The sequence below is a fragment of the Pogoniulus pusillus genome, chromosome Z (genome assembly GCF_015220805.1).
Source record: "Pogoniulus pusillus isolate bPogPus1 chromosome Z, bPogPus1.pri, whole genome shotgun sequence".
NCBI classification, from domain to species: Eukaryota; Metazoa; Chordata; class Aves; order Piciformes; family Lybiidae; genus Pogoniulus; species Pogoniulus pusillus.
This window is the reverse complement of record NC_087309.1, coordinates 45313742-45334351: the sequence shown is the minus strand read 5'-3', so window position 1 is coordinate 45334351 and position 20610 is coordinate 45313742. Positions and strand designations below refer to the sequence as shown.

At 36.8% G+C, this 20610-nt stretch overlaps 2 protein-coding genes across 4 annotated transcripts in view; both read right to left on the bottom strand.

Moving 5' to 3' along the window:
* Positions 1 to 1156: 1156 nt before the first annotated feature.
* IPO11 (importin 11) overlaps positions 1157 to 20610 on the bottom strand; it is a 110269-nt gene continuing 90815 nt past the window's right edge. For all 3 annotated transcript variants that reach the window (XM_064140011.1, XM_064140012.1, XM_064140014.1), the window contains 3 exons: positions 11486 to 11581; positions 8006 to 8093; positions 1157 to 1590 (listed from right to left, as the gene is read on the bottom strand). In XM_064140011.1, coding sequence (XP_063996081.1) covers positions 1426 to 1590; positions 8006 to 8093; positions 11486 to 11581 — 349 coding nt within the window. In that variant the 3' untranslated portion in view covers positions 1157 to 1425. The remainder of the gene's footprint in view (positions 1591 to 8005; positions 8094 to 11485; positions 11582 to 20610) is intronic.
* On the bottom strand, positions 17720 to 20185 carry LRRC70 (leucine rich repeat containing 70). Its single transcript, XM_064139920.1, has one exon. It carries the CDS (start codon positions 20183 to 20185, stop codon positions 18248 to 18250), a length of 1938 nt encoding a protein of 645 aa, XP_063995990.1. The 3' UTR covers positions 17720 to 18247.

Genomic DNA, 20610 nt, shown 5'->3' with positions numbered 1-20610 from the left:
TTTTTTACAGTGAGAGTGGTGAAACACTGGAACAGGTTGCCCAGGGAGGTTGTGGCTGCTCCCTCCCTGGAGGTGTTCAAGGCCAGGTTGGATGAGGCCTTAAGCAACCTGTTCTAGTGGGAGGTATCCCTGCCTATGGCAGGGGGTTGGAACTGGATGATCCTTGAGGTCACTTCCAACCTAAACCATTCTATGATTCTATTTTGGCCTTCCATGACAGAGTCCTCATGGACAACAGGATGACCATGAGCCAGCAGTGTGTGCCTGTGGCTGAAAAGGCCAATGGTATCCTGGGAACAGGCTGTGCAGAGGTGCATCTCTCTCTGGTATCATTCCGTGACCCAGTACTGACCTGTGAAGAACAGCACTAGCTGCAAGCCTCCACCTAGACCCAGCACTGTTGATCACAACCATCTGTGCTCTTTCATTCAGCCAGTTCTCAATCCATCTCACTGTCCATCCAGCTGACCCACAATTCTTAAGCTTATCCATGAGTGTCAAAAGACTTGCCAAAATGGAAGTAGACAACATCCACTGCTCTCTCCTCATCTACCCACCCGGTCACACCACCACAGAAAGCTATCTGATTAGTCAGGTGTGATCTCCCTTTTGTGCATTCCTGACTGCATTCTTTTCCTCACAGTGCTTAGAAACAACCTCCGAACAAGCTGTTCCAATGCCTTTCCAGGAATCCAGGTGAGGCTGACTGGCCTGCAGTTTCCTGGGTCCTCCTCATTCTTGCCCTTTTTGAAGACTGGAGTGACACTGCCTTTCCTCCAATTGTCAGATACATCCCATGTTCTCTGTGACCTTTCAGAAATGATGGAGTGGCTTAGCAGTAACATTAGCAAGTCCTTTCAGCACTTGTGGCTGCATCCCATTGAGGCCCATAATTAAACGGGAATTACCTTTTCTCATGAAGGAATATTTCTGCTCACAGACTGACTGTTTTTGTAGCTGCTTCTGCTTGTATGGTTCAACGTGCAGTCAAGAAACAGTAACAGGAAGGGGAGAAAAATCACATGTATACAATATCAAGACAAGCAGGTCCTGATACTCCATTATACTGCTGGATTAACAGACCTCACGAATATGCATTACTAAGTTCCTTCAGACTAGTTCTGTGAATCAAAAAGCTAGCAACGGTAGCAAAAAATGGTAGCAACTAACACAGAATATACCATGTTAGGAGTTATGGAAGGGCAATTTTGGTGATAAACCTTTAGTACGTTATCAAAAAATAAAATAAACCATTAACAAAGCTGGTTTAATACTAACAAGAGAAATTTATTTTTTGGTTTGTTTTTTTTTTTTTTTTTTTTTTTAAACACATAACCTTCAGTATGCTCCTCCATACATTACGAAAGGACAGAAATTGGAGATTTAAAAAAAAAAAAAAAAAACAAACAAACTCATCTCTCTTATTCAGAAGCCTTGTAGAAATTCTTGTAGCTGTGCAACTATTTCCGTATCCACCGTTTCCATCAGTGCCTGAAAACTTTGTTCCCCCAGTAATTCTTGTTGTGCCTTTAGCTTCTCATAGACAAACTGCTGCAACGACACAGTGTGTACAGGGTCCCTCAGTGCGAGCTGTGGAAAAGACATATGAGAAAAATATGTAATAATGCACTAAAAAGTACCCTCTGACTTACTCTTATCTTTATATTATAACCATAGATTAAAAAAGATAAATATTCTGCTTTCCTTTGTACTTCATTAAAAAACAAGAGGAAAAAAATCCTGTAAAGATTAATTTAATTATTAACAAAAGCAAATATCAGGGTAAAAACTTATGAAACAGTTTCAAACTATGGACGAAATCTGCTGTAAGATTTCATCCTTCTATAAAACAATTTCAAAGTTGCTTTAATTACTGCCAAAGGAGCTTCCCAATAACTACTAAAATCCACATCAGATGTTACCACAATAAACACTTTAGAGATGACATGAACTATGGTCAGTTATACTTTATTACTAAAGAAACAGAACACTGGAAAAAATCAACTTGTTTGGATTATTTGACAAAGAAACAGCTAAAATAAACTGTCCACATGCATTAAAAAAAAAAGAGACACATCTCAGAAGCAGTACCTATACAACCTCATCAGCCCAGCTGGACTGTGCAAGTTTCTTTTGGGCAGGGAAGGACAGAGTATTTGTCACTATTTTCCACATGCTAGCTGCTTCTTAATGAAAGCAAAAAGAGGTAAATGAAGGGGCTATGCTAACAGAGGACCTGTTCTTAAGTTCTATGATTGAAGATGAGTGTAGGCTTAGGACACGGCTAGTTATGCAGCCTTGATGAAAAGGGATGGGAGGTGGAGACCCCTGGAGCTAACCACATCATGAAGAAAAAGATGTTGAAATAATTACTGCAATTCACCAATCTGTTCATCTTGGTATCAAAACCAAGCAACACTATTATGCTAGAAGGAAACAAAATATAACACTAGATAACAAAGCCCATTGAAAGAGAAGATCTCTGAACTCAAAATACCCTGACACACTGCTATTTCCAAATAAACGATGCATATTAAGTAAACTTATACCAATTTAATTTTAATAGAGTAGAAGACATTAAACCTTATAATTACTTTCTTATTTATTAAACAATATTATACCTGAAACAGGGGAAATACTGACTGAAATAGCCACATAAATGCAGTATAGAGAGTAAAGCATCCCAAACAAATGGAATTACCACAAAAGACAAACTAATGTTATTTCTTATGAAAAACCCCAGTGCAGAAGTAGGCTGTTTTTCAGCATCTTCTATCAGTGTTCCAAGTTACTTCTTGTTATGGTCACTTCACCTTTCCTGTTATAAATCTTTTAGTCACTCCTTCAGTGTTCCTGTCTTTTTAGTCACAGAATTAACCAGATTGGAAAAGACCTCTAAGATCGACTCCAACCTATCACCTACTCCTTCTAATTAACCACACCATGGCACTAAGTGCCTCATCCAGTCTCCTTGGAAACACCTCCAGGAATGGTAACTCCACCACCTTCCCAGGCAGCCCATTCCAATGGGCAAATCACTCTTTCTGTGAAGAACTTCTTCCTAATATCCAGTTTAAACCCGCCCTGGTGCATCTTAAGACTGTCCTCTTATTTCTGTCACTGGTAGCCTGGGAGAAGAGACCAACTCCTGCCTGGCTACAACCTCCTTTCAAGTAGTTATAGAGAGCAATGAGGTCTCCCCTGAGCCTCCTCTTCTCCAGGCTGAACAACCCCAGCTCCCTTGGCCATTCCTTGTGGGGCTGTGCTCCAGGCCCCTCACCAGTCTCGTTACCTTTCTCTGGACATGTTCAAGCACCTCAACATCTTGCTTAAATTGAGGGGCCCAGAAGTGGACATAGTACTCAAGTTGTGGCCTAACCAGTGCTGAGTACAGGGGCAGAATGACTGCCCTGGTCCTGCTAGCCACACTATTCCTGATACAGGCCAGGATGCCAACAACACCTGTACACCTACCCTGTTGATCAGTTGACTCAGAGCTTGGAATTCCCTTTTAATTACCCTGGTACCCTTTATGTCAATTTCATCACTGCCAGCCTGCAGTCTTTGATCCTTCACCTTTTTCTACTATCCAGCTATTCTACATTTCAAAGATAAAATATGATCTTTTTAATTTATAACATTACAGTCTTCTACAAAGAGGAGAAACTGCAATAATAGTTTTGTCTTCTGTAATCATTCTTCTCAGTAAATGTAATTGGGTGTCTAGATTATAAACTGATTTTTCTAACAAAATACCTAAACCACAGGTACTCCAATGAACATTTGCCACGGTTAGCGAAACCCTTTTGGAATAGGCTTAGCGCAAATTACAGGCTAAAAAACCAACTGTTTTGCCAAGCAAAGTATTTACCAGTTTCTGAACCATTTGCATTTGTTAACCGACCATTGTAATTTGGGACACAACACACTTCTAATTAGTTTCAGTAAGTTTATAGCTCTGAACAGTCATGCATAAAATTACTGTAGGGAATTCTGCACAGAAAAACAGGTATTAAAATCATCACAGACAAGTGTTCTCATCCTTGTGACCTTGACACAGCAGCAAGTAGATGAACAGCATGCATTACAAAGTTACACTGGGGAGGACAAACAGAAAAGCAGTTCAATAGCATCTTTTTTAACCCACAAACAAGTTACTCTCATCTACATGACCCTACCCTAGCCTCGTATAAATTACTTAAAATGAGATGGGAAGTCAGAATAAGTTGCCTTAAAATATCAATTTCAGGTAATTTTTCTTTCTACTCTGCCAAGACAAATTTACCTAATTAGCAGTTTCATATTTTGAAATTTATTGTGCTGAAACAAAACAGTAATTAAATAAAGACAGACAAACTTAAGTCAGTGGTAAATAACTTCTGTTTGCCTCATGTCATTGTTCACTAGTAAGCCTCAAGTTCAAGTTTTCCCACCAATGTTATCAAGCTACTAGAATACAAATATGCCTGTTATGATGTTCTAGCAGCCCCGTGATGTTTTTTAAACTCCAAACAAAAATGGGTTATTGTTCTGAAAATAAAAGGTTTGAACTCACGCTTATTTCCTTGGGACTGCAAGACTGAGCTATCTTTAGTATCTCATAATAGTAATTATGTAATGCAGTAACAGTGTAAATGTAGTAATAATGTAGTAATCTAAATAGTAATTATGAGATGCTAGAGATTCCAGCACCTCACAGTAATTGAGAGATGCTCTCTAGCATCTCTTAGAGGTGCTAACCCTCTTGCAGCTGTCTCAAGGCAGGTGAAAACGGGTTTCCAAATAATCCTCTGAATCAACTTTGTAATACTACTGAAAAGTAATTAATATTGAATTAAAAAATGAACAGAGCAATCTCAAGCACAAGCATAGGCTGCGCAAGGAGAGGCTCAAGAGCAGTCTTGAGGAGGACTTGCAGATGTTAGCTGATGAAAACTCAACATGCACCGGCAATGCACCCCCACAGGCCAGGAAGTGTGTCCTGGGTTGCAGCAGGACATGGGAGGAGATTCTGCCCCTCTACTCTGCTCTCATGAGACCCCACCTGGAGTTCTGGTCTCTAAGCATGATAAGAACACTGAACTGCCAGAACAGGTCCAGAGAAGGGCAATGAAGATGATCAGAAGGCTGGAGAACCTCCCCTATGGGGACAAGCTACGGGAGTGAGGCTGCTCAGCTTGGAGAAAAGGTGGCTCCAGGGAGACCATACAGCAGTTCTCCAGTACCTGAAAGGGGCCTAGGAGGAAGCCAAGAGGGGACTTTTTACAAGGGCTTGTAGTGACAGGATGAGATGGAATGGACTGAAGCCTGGCAAGACTTAGATTAGATAGTCTTTACAGTAAGGGTGGGGAGACACTGGAACTGGCTGGTGAGGAGCTTGTGGATGCTCCTACCCTAAAGGTGTTCAAGGCCAGACCAGATGAGGCCTTGAGCAACCTAGTCTAGTTGAAGGTGTTCCACTATCTTTTCTTTCCCATGGGAGGCATCCTGAAGCCATGGGAATGAATGTCAAAATGCTCAGTTTGCTTCTTATTATTCCTTTTCACACTGCATTCCTACAGGCAGTATGTGATTTAAACTGTTGAAGTTCAAGTATGGATACTCTGAAACTAAAGAGGAAGAAAGAATGCTGGACATAAAGTTATACATTCTTACCACGATGGTTAGTATCTCAAGACTGCGATGCTCTGGCAAAGACTGGAAAAATTACGTACCCTTTATTTTTAATAGTGACTATAAAATAGAGCCAGACTACACAAAAGGCTCCTAATATCAAAGGTTTTAAACAAATTTCAGTGAGACTTGCATTAGATGTGTGGCCAATTTGTAGATTAAGTATAGAAGGAGAAATTGTATCCCAAACAATGAAGTAAAAGTATTATTTTTAGTATGACATTAAACCTGATCATTTAGCTTTGCAACACTCATTTATTTTCCTGAAGATATAAAATCACAACTCATCTAAATAATAAAAAACCCTCCCATATTTAGATATAAACATCACCTAAAACAGGTGCCATCATGGATAATCAAGCAGAATTTTACTGGAAAGTATTTCCTTTTCTCTCTTCAGAGTTTCAAACAGAGGTTGAAAAAAGCTCGACTCCTATTTTGAGCAATGATACCGAAGTTCTTAAAAACATACACTTATAACGATAGGTCACTAGAAGTCTGTAAAACTATGAGCAAGGTAAGATCAGGAATCACTATCCACCTGTTTACATTTTCTTCCACACATCTGCACCAAGACTAAAACAGCAGTATCTAGAAATTATCATAAACTTATAAAGCATTGTTCTAGATAAAACTTGCTTTAGTAATTATGAGTTATGCATAATAACAGAGAGGTGCCAATGAGAGGATATAACAAAGAAAAATAACTAGACCCTGTGCTGAAGAGGTGTTTAAGCTGAATGGTAAAGAAGAACTGAGGAACAAATCACAAGCAATTTATCAGAGAAATAAAAGGAAAGTGACACTCAAGGGAAGATACATTTCAAAACCTCCACTGTCATCTCTTTAACAGTTCTGGCTCCTTCTTACAAAAGCATAGGCATTTTGCTTTACTGAAAGGGCCACTGACTGTGTATTGCATGCAACCCCAAAAGTTCTGTCATTATGACTGTTCTTCAACACTACACTGCTGCACTGTATTAAGGAGGGAAGAATGACAGAGGTCATACACCAATGTGTCCTACTTTTCACTTTGCCTAATATATCCACATTGAAGTTTTTAAATAGCAAGTTTAACAAGTCGAAGTCCCTAAATATATAACCAAACTTTTAAAGTCAATCTGTAAACGGATAAAGTCAGTATTATTTTACTCATCCAAAAAGAAATAAAATTTGAGTATAGTCAAAGAAAACACAGAACATGAATAGACTGTATATTTAAACTTAAGACTGTTTTTTAAATCTGATTAACAAACCAAACATATCTCTCTGTCAATGTACAGATAGACACATATATATCTTTACTGATAGTGATATATATGGCATTGGTATAAATATGTCAAGAGACTATCCAAGTCTGCTAAAAATAAGCATTATTGTTCTGCAACAAACTCCTAGAATTTAATTTAAACCCAAAAGTTGGAAGAAATTGTAACTAAATTCAACACAGTCTGGAGAGTCTTGCTTTTAAAGTAAGTGAATTACAAAACTATTTGATGCCACAGAAAATAATACTCCTGTGTTTTGTTTACAAGACCCTAGGCATTTCTCTTAAGGCATTCTAACAGCAGAAGATTACACAAGAGTTCTTGTGTCACTTTTTTTTCCCCTTTTTTTTTTTTTAAAGAAACCATATATTCATTAGTATTTAAAAGAAAAACCTACTAACAGACTAAAAACACATAGTATGTGCTAAAACGAACTATTAAAAGCCAAACAAACTTCCAGTCGTACAAGAAGAAGAAAAGAACTGGCCGAGGCATCTTTTAGATACATGAAAGCAAATGTGTGACAGGGCCACACACACTGCATGAGGAAGCAGTTTCCCTGAATTCATACAAAGATAAGCTTAATTATGAAACACAGAGTAGTGTGGACGAAAACAGCACGAATGCATGGTACCTAACCCAGGTATCTTTACCTAAATCAGTGTGCCTTATTGAAAGTTCTTTGCACTACAAAGAAGTTCTGTGCAAGCACATGGATCAACAACTGCTCAGGTAACACAATCCAATAATCCAATCATCCAATATGACACGGATCATTTAAAATTCTTGAGCCTTTAGCGCTCTGCATTTTTCAGTAAACCCTTTTCACAGTGCCAGTATTATAAAGCCCAGATTTTGTGAACAGATGATGTTTATTTTGCCATTTTTCAAGACTCAAAAGGAAAGCAGAAGTGTTGTGGCTGCAGATTTTTGCAAATTATTATTCTTTTTTTTGATTCAAGAGATGTAATTTTCCAAGAACAATAGAGGAACCAAATAAAAAAAAAATCAGTCTGAGACAACTAAAACTCATAATCATGATCTATGACTGATCTAAAACTCACCATTTTTTTCCTTTTGTCTTGTTCTGTAGGAGGTTCCTCATCTTCTGTAGCTTTGGGCTCTTCAAAATGAATACTCATCAACATGCAGCTAATAAGAACGGGAGCAAAAGCAGTTTAATATACATTATCATTAAAAATTATTTTAAAGCGCTTCTACAAACACAGGAATCATATGAAAGAGTATAATGAAAAGCAGGCAAACTGTTAGTCAGCAGTTTTTTTCTTAAGACAGTGAATCTAAAGAAGCTTGAATGCATGTTCAGTGTTACCTACATCCACATAATAATCTGTTATCCTCCATATTTTAGCTCAACTTGTGCCTTAAAAATGCTCTTCCACATAGAGAAAACAGATTATGTGGATATAAAGAAATTAAGACAGAAAAATCTGCTGTTCCTAACTACAGTTTCTGAGTCTTTCCAAGGAAGTGTTGGGCAAGTACTCTGAAAACTAATATGGTCACACTATTGGTTCTAGATGCTAAAGACTGCAAGACTGAACAATAATGTTTTTAGTTGGCTTTTGTAGCAATTTACTTTTAAAATATTTTTCAGGAAAGTAAAGCAAAGTTGTAAACCTTCTTATTTTTTTGTTTTGCTCCACCCTCCACTGGTAGGTACAAATATGTACAACTAGCAGTCATGTTTTAACTACTATTTTTCAAGGATAAAAATCAGAAAATATGAAGAAAAAATGTTTAAGAAAACTTAAAAAAATAAATGCTGGGGGGCAGTTCTGTTGCTTCGAGCAGTTTGAATGGATTTTACAGAGACATTGGTGAAAGATATCCTATAGCAAACATGCTTTCCACTCACTTTATTTTCTCCATGTGGGAGAAACACAAACCATCAATTTGCCTATTTTTTCCTATAAAATCTGCTTTAAAAGAACCAGAATTTAAAAAAAAAAAAAAAAAAAAAAAAAAAAAAAAAACGAGAAAAAAAACCAAACCACACTTGAGTGACAACTTCACCAGCACATACTGGGTGTGCTTTGTGGCAGAAAGGACACATAAGACACATTACAAAGCACCAGAAAAGAAGCGCATTATTGTTCATTTTTGGCCCTAAACTACTGTGCATTTTTAATTGCTGCATTTTGCTAGTAGGTGAAATGTTCCTGTAGGTCAGTTGAATAATTTGTTTTAAAGTTCCTAAGATAAAGTTGTGATTTTACATTAAAATTTTTAGACTTAGTTTGCTTATATATTTAGTTTTCTGTTAATATTGTTAAGGCTGTACTAAACACTTGCTAAACAGTGTGGCAGAAGGGTCAAACACAAACACAAAAATAATTTCCAAAGAAGGAATTAAGCCAAAATAAACCAGCTCATCTTATGTCTTCTCATAAATAGCATGATCTCTTACTCATTTATTAAAGTCAAAGGAGACATCTGTCAATTACCAAAACATACAAGACTGAAGTAACTTTTTCAGACCTTGACAAATTTTAGATACCATAAAGTGTAAGTAAAAGAAAGCAGGAGAGGAGGGAATCAGAAGTCAGAAGATGAAAATGGGGAAAATGGAAATATTGGTGAGGTGAGACTAGAGCAATGGAATGCTCCTCTTTCCAGAAAAACTAAGGCCTGTAAAGCTTTCTTGTAATTAATTACAAAGCAAAAACATAAATGCTAGGAGAACTGTCTGAGTGTTATCCATCTGTATTGTAAGCTAGGGCACCATGAAACTATTTCCACAGCCTGATCAAAATTCCATCGCAAAACTGCCAAGACCTTTATCTCTGCATTTTTACTTGGACAGACTCTTCCCATTGCTCTATCTACAAGTTTCTTCAAATTTCCAGGGTAAATGTACCCATGATCAGTTTACACTTAAGCCAATACCATCACAGTTTCCCTTGTGCATTTTTACCCTCTACTGATGGAGTTCTATATTGCTTCAGTCTTGATATTCTCACACTAAATATACATGTTGTTTTATTCTCTGCACTAGAGTAATTAGATACTACCATTACAGTACACTTTTTTTTTTTCTGAACCAGTTTAGGTTTAAATCATTCTTCTGCAACCTAGACAGCCAGAATAGCACACACACAGATCACTAATCTGATTTTATTTACTTTCAAATAATGTCAGATGTCCTTCAAATATCGTTCAAATAGCCCATTCAGTATCTGTTAACAGAAATATTTCCTTGGTTCAGTGTGCTTGTATTTTTTAAGTAAAAAAAAAAGTACAAGACAAGTTCCACAAGCCTTCAAACTTAAAATAGGAAATGAAAATGGATAAAGTTTTATTTATCCTGAAGAATTCTCTTTAGTGAGTGCTGGTGAAGGTTTGGAATAGAATAGATTCTGAAACATTGTCTCCAATTGCTCCAATTGTAAATAGAACACTGGGCCAAAGCAGACACCCAGACGTTGAAGTTAACATCTTCCTTACTGAGAATGAAGACAAAAAACAAAAAGTACTGGCGCAACTGATTCTAAGGTACAGTTCAGGCTTAGCATGCGTGGACTCTGCTCAGTAAACGCTTGTGCCCACACCACCTGTATTAACTGGCAGAAAACTTAACAGACTGCATGCAAGCTCTTCAGTACCAATTGGCTTCAGTGTCAGAAAACATCCCCTTAGGCAAATGATTGTTTAGTTCAGATTCAGATAATTACTTAGTGATGGAACAGACTGCAAGGTAAAAAATGTTTGATTCTTAGCATCTACAAATACTGTTACTAGAATATAGTGTCTGTAGTGACACCTTAGAGAATCTGTCTTACAATTCTCATTCTAAAGCGATGTAAACGTTACAAAGGAAAAAACAAATGAAGAAAACAACCAACTAAAATCTCTGTCCTAAAAAATCCTTATTATTCCATGCCTTTTTAAACTTTTCCAGCTCTGATGAAATACAACCAGCAACCTGGGAGTCAGCAGGATATGCGTGAGTGTGGTGCTGGATAGCAGTGCACTTTGAGCAAACCCAGACACCATCTTTCCACCATAAATGAACCCTTAGTCCCAGCTCTAGAAAATGCCCTCTGAGGAATACGCTGTAGCAGCAGCTGTATCAGCTGGAATAACCAAAGGGGGTGAATTGTCCTGGTGAGGTAAGTTTTCAAGTTCTGTGGCCCATGAATTAACGTGTACTAGGACCACTCAACAAGGCTGGTGCATTTAGGAAAAGATCTTGGTTAACTCCAGAGGTCACACTGTAATTTATGTAAAATAGTCAAGTGAGTGAAAAGCAAAATCTAAGCATATGGACATTGAAAGACATTATTTAGTAGATAAGTTAATGAACAATATCAAATTATACTGAGTATCACCTTAAGCCCTTCCTGTTCCAATTATTTTTTAAATTAAGACCAAAAATGGCCTATCTATATATCCAATCTTGTGAAAACAGAGCTCTTACAAGCATGCCTTAACTGCCTGCAATTTTTATTAACCTAAATACTACAAGTAAGTCAGCATTACTACTGTTAAACCCAGAAAAATAAATCAGATTTTCCACTTACTCTTTGTATGTTCTAGTTTCAGGATCTTCAGTCATAACGTCATGAAGCCCTTCCACAGAAACATTGATGATACCACAAAATTTATCTTGGATAACACTGTAGAAGAACAAAATTTATCTTGGATAACATTGGAAAAGCACAGGAAAAGTGACTTAGCTAAAAGGAACTAAACAGGAAATTTGCTCAGTAACTGTCGAGCACATTCATTGCTTACTGCTTAGCTGAGCATGCTATAAAGCAGCAAATTAAGTAATTTTCACATTATAGAAGCTTCAAATATATGCAAGAAATATTATTCTTAAACAGAATAAAGCATCACATGCTACTTGGAAAATCTAGAAATAATTGTGAATGAAATAAAAAGAAAAGTACACTGGCACAAGGCTCAAGAACTAAGCAGGGAGGGCATACTCCTGCTAGCGCATTGGTCAGAGTCCTGGCTTCTGTTCCACACATACGCTATTCAGTGCAAAAGCTGCACACAAACTCTTAAGCAGAAGGCAGCTTAGAAAGATGGCATACTCCCATATTTTTTTTCTCTCTCTCCAGCCTTATTTCCTTGCCCTCATAGGCAGAGGGTGAAAAAAAAGTGCACCCAGTTTATAATAGTCAGGGAACGCTACTTCCCAGACTATGGAGATAGAAGCATGATAGGATTTCTCCACTTAAAGGCATTTTCTGCCATCTGAAACACTAGGATACTTAAGACAACTGCAGAGGGCTTGTAGCTACCACCTGGGACTTAAGAAATAAACACCCTTAAGACTGGATGACCCAACCACACCCAAAACGACACCAAACAATTACATTTAGATACTTGGTCCTGCCATGAGAACTGATGTGCCTGCAGGGTAAGTGACTGCAAATATAATCTTCCTATGATGAAAAAAATAATTCCACTAGCTCTTAGCTGTGACTGCTGCTTGTGTTGAATTTCCTGCTGCTGCCAGGTCTAATGCTAGAGATGTCCTGTTGTGGGACTTCAGTGGGTGGAAACCTACTTTGTGGACTACAAAAGGGTGAAGACACATTGCAATGGAGTAGATGTTAATCTCAGGAAGACTGAAAAAGTTCCAGCTACAAGCAAAAGTGGAACAGAAATGGCCTAACTGGTGATGGTAAACTACAATTCTTTTCCTGGGAATGACAGTGACTGATGTGTTTTCTTGCATTTTCTTGCTCCCTGTTTGGAATTTAAGGCTTAATTTTTGCCAAAAGATGTTCCTACTGTCTAGTGGGTAGAAGTTTTAAGGTACTTAATATTAATGTGTTGAGGCTTGATTCTGTGTTTTAATGTAGACAAATCGGTTTCATAGTATTCTTTCATTTCCTTATCTGGCATGAAAACTGAAAAACTGAATAAAATGTCTTTGTACATGCAATACTGCATTTGAAAAACTTGTTGTGAAACAGAGCAAAATTTTACACATATGACAAAGGGAGTTTATATAGCATAACAAGTTAGACTACTAAGCTTATAAAACATTTCCTCTAAGTCTATTTTGGTAAGATTATGATTCAGCTAATAATCATTTTCTTCTTTTATTCAGCTAGTGTTCAATACCAGGACCTTATATAATATGGAACCTGAAAATCCTAAATTCCATACATTAAAATTTACACCATTTTTGTTCAGTTTGGTGTATTTGTTTTATTACTGCCGAGTATGTATTCTTTAAAAACCTCTGTCCCTTGCCAAACAAGACCCCATCTCACTGAGAATGGCAAAGCACTACATTTTGTGAGAATTAATCTCTAGGGGTTCTGTAGACAGCAAGAAAACAGCCTAGTGATCCTCACAGCTTGCTGAGCAAGTGAGCACTGCCTGCTTAGCAGCCAGCAGCAGAAACAACCCTTGGGAGCAGAGCAGGTTTACTCATCACTTAAATCAGAGGTTACTACCTAGCAAATATCCCATGAAAGCCTTTCTGTCTCATAGATTTTTAAAATACATCTCTAGGAAATTACCATTACTGTGGTTAATATTTTCCAAAACAAGAAAGGAAACACCTGCTCTCAGATTCCTGTCAATAAAGGACAAGAGGCATTCAACCAAGAACAGATGTGAACACCTTGCACTCTGGAGAATTAAAGTATGCTCTGTCTGTATGCACCATTTAATTAGTAACACAGGTTGCTATCCATTACCTGGTAGCTATATTTCCTTCTCAGACCTGCATGAAGAATCTCTGTCAACAATTTTATACTGGGATTATTTATATAAATATTTATATATTATTTATATATATTACAATATACCATCATGTAATATTTATATATTTATTTATATTTGACTCAGTGAAGCCACAGGCCTTTCATGAGTTGCAGAGCTATTTATGGGAGGTTACTTTAATTAACCAACATGTAAATAATGTAGACAGAGTGGTCATTAACTTTGTGTTTCTTTTTCCCAAACCTGCAGACTGCTAGAAGGAGAACAGTGGTCCATTTCAGTAACTTGTGTTTCCAAGAGTCTGTGATATTTCCAGAAGAAACTGAGAATAGCAGCGGAAGACCCAAAATACTACTATTCATAGTTAGTTCCAAAGCACATAGAGAAGTCTAATGATTTCTTTACTTGGAGAGGATATTCTTACTTTATGGCATACATTAAGAATAATATTTTACTTCTTTCTTCAGTGAAAGATAGAACAATATTTTTCTCCCTTTCTGCAGAAAGCAAAGCTGAATTACATGGATGACCTTTCAAAATGCGGTAATTGTTGTCTGCACTAAGTACAGAAAATATTTTCTCTTTTTTATCTTTTTTTTTCCCCCCTTTAAATGGGACATGAAGATTCCTCCTACCAAAGACTCAATGTTTACCAAGTACAGAATCATTAAACAATGCCACTATTTTTAGAATTCAATACACATATTAGTGAAAATAGACAGCATAGGCTCGTTGTGCTCTGAAAACAGAAATGCCAATTAAAGTTTAATGGCAATATAAAATGCATCAGGTCTTATTTTCACAGAAAAGAAAGAGTGATATGCAAATCAGTGAAGTATCTTTTTGAGAGACTAACATTAGCCTGCTTGTTCCAAGAAATACATTATAAAGTCACATGAGTATATTCAGAAAAGACAGGGACACTCTTAATTACATAATCTTTCAGAACAGAACAGTTAATACCGTTCATACCAAAATCCTACCTTAAGAGGAAGGGCACTATTCAAGTAGCTGCCCCCTTCAATTTCAGATCAGCAATGGAACAAACAACAGCATCAAACTATAAATGGTTTCATTACTACTCAATTTCCTTTAAGTTACTGGGACAAAACAAAAACTATCAGAGGACAGGCCCAGAACTGGAGGATTACATTTTCTATGACTTTGTTAGAATCAAAACTACTCCAGAATTCAAGTCTGAGAGATAAAATTAAGATTTGTTTTTTTTAACTACAGAAAGGATCTTTTATGAAATCTATAAAAAAAGTTCATTTTGCTTATAACAAAACAAAAATGCAGCAAGCAGTGAACGTGCTTAAGTTATAGAAGTTATGAGACTACTCATATTTCAGAGTCTGTCAGATGGAAAAAAAAAAGAAAAAAACACAGAATATTTTTAATGGAAAACACAGAACATATCTGTTCTAAAAAGAAGTAGTTGTAGATTTTCTCACTCTGACTCTCATTTCTAATACACTCAGCTGTCTTAAACACTCATATTATCCTGAGGTTTTGTGCAAAAATGCAAATTTGGATTTCAATTACACAGGTATCCACTGTAAACAAAGCTTTATCATCACCTTAATAAAACATTTATTATGGTAACTTTTACAGGTGCTGAAATAAAATGGTCCCCATGTCTGATATCTGTTTTTCCTCTGCCAACGAGAATAGGGGGCGAAACTGCATGGGAAAACACTTTTTCAACAGCCACCGGGATGAAGCACTAAACACCAAAATGGGAAAGAGCTTGATTTCATATCTGTACCAGCATATGGTAGATATGTGAAAATTACTTAATTCTTCACTCTGGTGTCAGTGGCCAAGGAGAGAGGCAGAGTGGGACAAATGGGCATTACTATGCACATACTGCAAGGAATGTAAATGATCCACACATGCTCCCCATTCTTAAGAGTGGCACAGTACAGAGGGGCTCCTAAAACAGTCTTCAAGTGAGTGACCAAGACAATGCTTCCAGGGGATTCCTATGGCTGACCATAAAACTGAAGACAATAAAGCACTGTTTTGCTTCATAAGGGCAAACGCAACTAAGTTTTCATGTACAATCTAATGATTTTAATAGACACATGAACTACACTTGCACATGAGAAAGGACCTGTTTCCTAGTGTGAACATTTTAATATGAAAGCAACTAACTGCTAAAGACAGGAATGTCCCCTGCCACTGCACAGTATCTCTCACTTCCTTGTTAGTCTAATCCAAATTGTTAGCAAGCTGGATACCAGAAGATGACACCACTCTAAATTATGGCTTCCAACTGCTCCAACTCTGTGACTGCACAAACAGCTCTGACAGCATCAGTTTCCTTTCATGCTCATTCACTACAGATGGTGAAACTCATATCTGGCAAACAATTCCTACAGCAGCTTGTCAGTGGAAAGCATTCAGACAGAGCCTCTACTGCTCTTCTGTAGAGAGCAGCTGTGGAAATCACAGCCTAAAACAACAAAGCTGTCCCCTGTCAGATTTCTCCAAGAGCTAGGTTTGTTTGGTCTCAACCTTGCCCACTCACAAAACTTCTAACAAAGCCACAGTAATATTTCTAGCAGTGAAAAGTTAAAATTTAGCAGAGGCTAGTTAACTAAGTCCATTGTTTCTGAAAACACCTATAAGAAGTAGGAAATTTAGATATACAACATATAAAACTGCAAAACATACTGCTGTGCAATCACTGATAGCACAGCTCTTATTAAATCAAAACAAATTATTTTGAGGAATTACATAGATGAGGCAGAAAGTAATAAAAATCAGTTAGAGGAAGAGATCATACTGGATTAGCCACATAATAAAAGAACTAGACAATTCCCTCCTCAAATGTTTACCATTACATTTAATGTCTGATCTACACATTAAAAAAAAAAAAAAAAAAAGCTTCTACTCAAACAATCCAAAGTAGCTGAATTGAGTGTTCCACAGAAGTATTATACACAAAATTGGAGTAAAATGTAGTATTACAATATAGAAAAAATATATTCAATAGAAACACATTACAAATGACAGAAGTAAACTCTCACATTCACATCCACACAATTCAGTCAGTTTCCATATCTGCACTAACAGCAAAAAAAAAAGGTGTCATTCCTGGAAACAAACTGGTGATGGACTAAAAGGATGATAGGGAGCAGAACAATACAGCCATGCACATGAGTTACACCAACAGAAAGCTGGAAGGTTAAGAAAATTAAGGGCAGTTCTGGTCCATCTGGAGAATGCCCTAGTCTCCAGGCTTGGATCCTAGAACAGCAAGATACTTACACATAACTTAAACTGTCCCCATAGAGGGCAGACTATTATAAGTATTCTCCATTTTAACTTAAGCAAAATTATCTAAATGTAAATTGTGTTACCTATAAGCTAATAGTTGGAAATCTATAGGGCAGAGACTGTATCTACAGAAGTTAGTTCCATTCAGCTAGCTGAAAATTTTACAGGACTGGACTACTCAGAACATATTTTAACATTTGGGGTTTTTTTTCCTGACTAAGGTTTGAATTACTTGAGTAACTACAAAGAAAATAAGAATTAAAATCACAGAAATTCAGGATGAAATAAAAGCTACAGCACACTAGCCATAATTTGAACATCAAAAGAGAACATCAAGATAGAAATAAAAAAAAAAGACTAACTATACAGTAAAAAAAAATCCATCTCATGAAGATGAAGCCTAAAATTATGTCTTCTCTAAGGAAATGTACTTTGATCTGACACTTCCAAATACACACCACAAATACGTATCTTTGGCAATTAAACTAAAATTCTGCATTTAAAGTGTAGTGTATTTCTTCAGTTTCTACTTCATACCTAGCCCCAAATTCCCTATTACTATATAGATGATAAAGTATCCTTTATGGAAAAGAATTAATCAGGTCTATTGCCTTAGATATAATAACCACAGCATGTTTTTCAATCCAATAGAAATGTTCTTTTCCTATTAACTCATTTCAGGTATTCTCATAGTGATATAGACACACCATTAATTTTTAAAAAATCACTTTAATATATTCATTACACAGATTGAATACACAATGTTGATATGTTAAAATGTCATCAGTATGAATAAAATTGGTATTGTTTAAAAAAAAAAAAATTCCTTGAGAGTTTTAACATGCTAGATGTAAATATGCTTACTTTTTTATCCACTGTGATGATTAACAGAGAGAGTAGGGGCTACATTACACTTAGTAAATATAGCATTGCTTTTTTCTCATTGTTCCAGATTTGTTGGCTTTGTGACCCTGCTAAAAACTGTTGTTTTGATTGCTTCAAGCTTCAGGTTAGCTATGGAATTGCTACAGAAATTCATACTATTAAGTACAATGAAGCACAACAGGGATAGAGGATAATATGTCTATCCATGTCAGGTTTAAATGAGATCTAATTTATTTATTATTTATCAATAAATGTCAAAAGCTCTCAAGAAGGAAATGATTCAGAGCCCAAATCACATCACTTTTCACAATTCTATCAACCAGTTGTTTTTAATCATTGAAGGTATTTTTAGAAAACTGAGATCTTGACTTGAAATTTCAGATTACAATAAAATTAACACCAAATCAAAATTAGATTAATTACAACGATGAATGCTCAAACAAGATGACCTGTGCCTGACTTTCAGATGCTGTTCTCTTCAGCAGCCTAATCTGGTCAAGCTCTGAATGTCCCATTGAACGCTGAGTCAGAGATTGCACTGGGTCAGTTATGCTGTACCTGCCAGGCTGGTAAAATCCATAATACTCAATTCTCTTTTCCCCTGAGCTTTCCAGCACCTTTAGTTTCTGCTTAAAATGAATAATCTTACAGGTCAAGAACAGGATCACAGCACAAGCCAGAATGAAAAAGGCCAGTAAAATATCAAAAGCCTGATTCAGCTTTTCAACCTGTTGTGCACAAAGCAGGGATGTTTTTAACAATACAGGAGCAGCATCTGTTGTAAATAAACTTTTTTCTTCTTTGGTTCCATTAACAGGTATAATCTCTGCTGGTATTTGCACCGGTAACGTTGGCAATACTGTAGTGGCCTGTGATGGCATTTCAGAAGCATTTTCTTCATGGAGCAACAGGTTAGCAGACGTAGCTGTAGGTCCTTCCCAGAAAGCAACATATTTAGTTTCTGTATTGATAAACTGTTCAAATGTGTTGTGCCTGTTTCCCTTATGCCATGCCATTAGCAAAGTAGTAGTGCTGCGATGGACACCTACAGATCCTAGACTCCAGGCTCCTTCTGGCCTGGCAGAAGGGTTGGCAGCAGGGCTACTGCAATTTGCAAACTGAGTCCACTTAATGTAATGCAAAGGTCTACCACGCATACTCGGAGGATTCTGACAATAAATTTTTGCAGGAATAGAAGATGATGCCAGCCAATTAAGCAACCCAAGCATTCTGCAGCTGCAGTTCCAAGGATTGTAATTTACCTGCAGGTAAGTCAAAGACACTAAGGGTTGAAGCACTTCAGGCTGTAACTCTGTGATATTATTAAATGCTAAACTTAGCATTTTAAGTGACTGTCCCATTTTTTCAAAAGTGCCATCACCAATAGTAGTTATTTCATTTCTGTCCAGCTGCAGATACATTAAATTGTTCAATAAAGCAAAAGTGCTCGAATTTATATTTTCTAAATCATTATAACTTAAGATTAACTGGCTAAGGTTATTTAAACCAAAAAATCCATTTAGAGCAATACACTTTAAGTTTGCATTTTTTAAAGACAGATATCTAAGCTTGTTAAGTCCTTTAAATGCACAAGGATGTATTGATCCAATGGGATTATGAGACAAAGAAAGTCTTTCAAGATTTTTGAGCCTTCCAAGAGCTTTGGATGGTACAAGTGTTAAGTTGTTACCTTCAAGGTACAAATATTCAAGGTTTTCAAGATGATGAAATGCTGAATTTGATATCCGAGAAATCTTGTTATTGGCCAGGTTAAGAGTTTGAAGACTTATCATTCCAAAGAAAGTCCCACTTCCAAGGACACTGAGACGATTTCTCTGAAGTGTTAAATATCTAACAGAAAGGAGATCACTAAATAATCCTCTGGGAACAAAAGCTATTTGATTATTCTGAAGGTATAAACAATGAAGGTTGGAAAGACCCTCAAAGGTTCCTGGATCCAGGCGTTTGATATTATTGTTATTTAGATGCAAGTAGCACAGTCTGGGAAGATCAACAAAAGCTTTCGGGTGTACATATGAAATACTGGAATTATCCATGTAGAGTGCAGCAAGCTTCTGAAAGCCTCTTAGTTCATTTGGAGAGACATGCGATATGTTATTCCCACTGAGGTACACAAGAATTGTGGTTTTGGGGAAGTTCCGTGGGATGCTTGAAAGCCCTAAATTCCGACAGCTAACTTGTCTCCCTGTGCAGAGCTGACAAGCAGCTGGACAGCCAAGAGCCTCCTTCTGGAGCAGCAACAAAAGAAAACAATTAAGGATATACAGGAATGCTCCCAGGCAGGGTGGAGAACTTTGCAGACCACACATATCCCTGCCTTTGGCCTTCTCATTCATCTCTGACTTTGCTAGTAGAGATAAAAAGAAGTTCATAAAAATTATTAAAAGTTTAAATATTCTACACACAGTCTTTAAAATATAAGCACTGCTTTCAAGACTGATTCGATTTCCAAATGAGTAGTTTAAAAACAAAACTTACTTATCTACAATTTGAACTACTACATTTTTAAAGTCAATGTACTGCATTGTACTGCCAACCTAGCCAGAAAATATTTTATTGGTTCCAGTACAAAAGCAGCTAAGTTGCCAAAATAACAGCTTCTAGTAAAAAAAAAAAAAAAAAAATTATAGTAAATTCAGTAACTGCACTTTATAGTTAAGAATGACTATAAAATGTTTCAATAGCATTCCAGTAGAATTGTCAACTGGAAACAGGTTTTCTTTCCCTGGCAATCCACTTGTAAATTTAATTTTACTCTATA

Excerpts from the sequence above, each read along its gene's own strand:
- LRRC70 (XM_064139920.1), bottom strand. The coding sequence starts at position 20,185 with ATGAATGAGAAGGCCAAAGGCAGGGATATGTGTGGTCTGCAAAGTTCT.